At 50.4% G+C, this 1,967-nt stretch overlaps 1 protein-coding gene across 1 annotated transcript; it reads right to left on the bottom strand.

The window, feature by feature from the left end:
• Window positions 1–738: 738 nt before the first annotated feature.
• LOC147881391 (polygalacturonase non-catalytic subunit AroGP2-like) lies at window positions 739–1,764 on the bottom strand. The gene has a single exon (XM_087402383.1). It carries the CDS (start codon window positions 1,762–1,764, stop codon window positions 739–741), a length of 1,026 nt encoding a protein of 341 aa, XP_087258509.1.
• Window positions 1,765–1,967: the final 203 nt, after the last annotated feature.

Raw genomic sequence — 1,967 nt, 5'->3', positions numbered from 1 at the left:
TCTGTCCCTCTGTCCCGCTGTCCCGCTGTCCCGTGAACTGTGCAACTGTCTGTCCCTGTCCCTGTCCCGCTGTCCCGCTGTCCCGCTGTCTGTCCCTGTCCCCTGTCCCGCTGTCCTCCTTCCTCCTCCCCAAACCTCCCTCCTCCTCCCCCGAACCTACCTCTTGCTTCCCCGAACCTCTATGGCAGGTCTGGTAAACCCCGCCTTAAGAGATGTAAGAGATGTAAGAGAAGAGAAGAGATGTAAGAGATAAGAGATGTAAGAGATGTAAGAGAAGAGAAGAGATGACTGTAACTCTGTCAATACACCCAGATTGACGCATTGATCTAAATACGACGTGCTATGATCACGTAGGTGGAACGGATACTTAGATATCTATAAGCTTAGGTTCACGGTCCATTCAAGTGTACATGAGTAGATACCTTGCAGCCGCAGACTGCAATTTTACTTAGATATTGCGAAACCGTTTGTCTTATGGGACTACTTGAAAGCATACACAAGAACGAACATGCTTCAGCTTTATTTAAATGACTGTAACTCTGTAAACACACCCAGATTGACGCATTGATCTAAATACGACGTGCTATGATCACGTAGGTGGAACGGATACTTAGATATCTATAAGCGTAGGTTCACGGTCCATTCAAGTGTACATGAGTAGATACCTTGCAGCTGCAGGCTGCAATCGTATTCGGTAAGTTGGTTGAGGTGCGGTTTCTCAGATGCAAGGGCTTGTGTTCATGCATGCACCCAGACGTGCTCGTCGGCCCGCACCCAGTGGCACACCTCCCCGTGCCCAGGTGAGATCCCGAGCAGAGAGAAGGAGGGATGATTTGGATCCCAATGGCTTGTATCGAAGTGACAAATCGCCACTGCATCAATTGGGTGAGCCTGCTCGGGTCGCATTACCGCTTCGTATACCTTCGTGAATTGAAGCTCGTGGCATACACGCACCATGGAGGGAAACATCCGCTTGTGACAGACGACGTTGGAGTCCTGTAGCTTGGAACGCTCCGCCAAGGAAGTGATAGTGACCATGGTGTCGTTTGTGAGGAGGTTGGGGCTAGCATCTGATTCCAGGAAGTCGATGGAGGTACCCAGGATGGTCTTGACAAATCGAAGCATCTCTTCGATGGAACTGACGCAGGCCATGGAAGAATTGTCGGAGGTGGACGGCGGCTGGTTACATCGGTTGATAGTGTCAAGCATAGCAGCGGCCATGGGGGATGATTTGGGGATGCCAAAGGTGGCCAGGAGGCGGGGAAGAGCCGGTGGTTTCAGAGAGAGGTACTGGGCGACCATGTCAGGGAGGTAAGGGTGAGAAGGGACGGGGTGATTGAGGTTGGGAAAAGGCATGGAAGCACCCAGGAACATCTGATGAAGACGGAAGAAATGGCCAGGCTCTACATATCTGGCAGTCATGTAGGGAGGATCACAGAAGTAGAATGCATCAAACCCAAGTGTCTTGGGGACGTCAAAGGAAAGCCTGAGCTCACTGGAACATAGCAGCCTGCCTTGAGAGCAAAGATCAGCCCCCCGAGAGCCATGATTCTCGGACAATTTCTTCGCCCACAACGCTGCTTCTGCAGAAGTCATTGGTGATTCTTCCATCAGGACACTCGCAGGGATGGGAAGGTGTGGGAATGCAGCCGCCCATGCTCTCTCTGCTTCCTTGTCAACTCCTCCATATCCATTGCTGAATCCCACTGCAGCAGCAGCAAGTATTGCAATCAGCCCGAAAACAATATTATTCTGAGAGGCCATCCTCCCTGCAATATTCATCATCTTCTCAGATAGACAGAGGATGGTAGCTTCCTAAGCAATATTGTAAATGTGGCTCCATCTATTTACAGGAAAGATGTCCGGAAAGTTACATGAAGCTGCAGGCAAAATCAAGGGGCATCAATTATGGAATATCACGATATTCTCAGCTGCAGTTCTTCGACATAGACGATGTTCTCAGCTGC

The sequence above is a fragment of the Dipteris shenzhenensis genome, chromosome 31, assembly GCF_047967505.1.
Source record: "Dipteris shenzhenensis isolate YYH24624 ecotype China chromosome 31, Dip_SZ_1.0, whole genome shotgun sequence".
NCBI lineage: Eukaryota > Viridiplantae > Streptophyta > Polypodiopsida > Gleicheniales > Dipteridaceae > Dipteris > Dipteris shenzhenensis.
Note: the sequence above shows the minus strand (reverse complement) of the source record. Positions and strands in the feature narration are given on the sequence as shown.

Bases quoted from the DNA above. Each gene is read 5' to 3' on its own strand.
- LOC147881391 (XM_087402383.1), bottom strand. From the start codon at position 1,764: ATGGCCTCTCAGAATAATATTGTTTTCGGGCTGATTGCAATACTTGCT.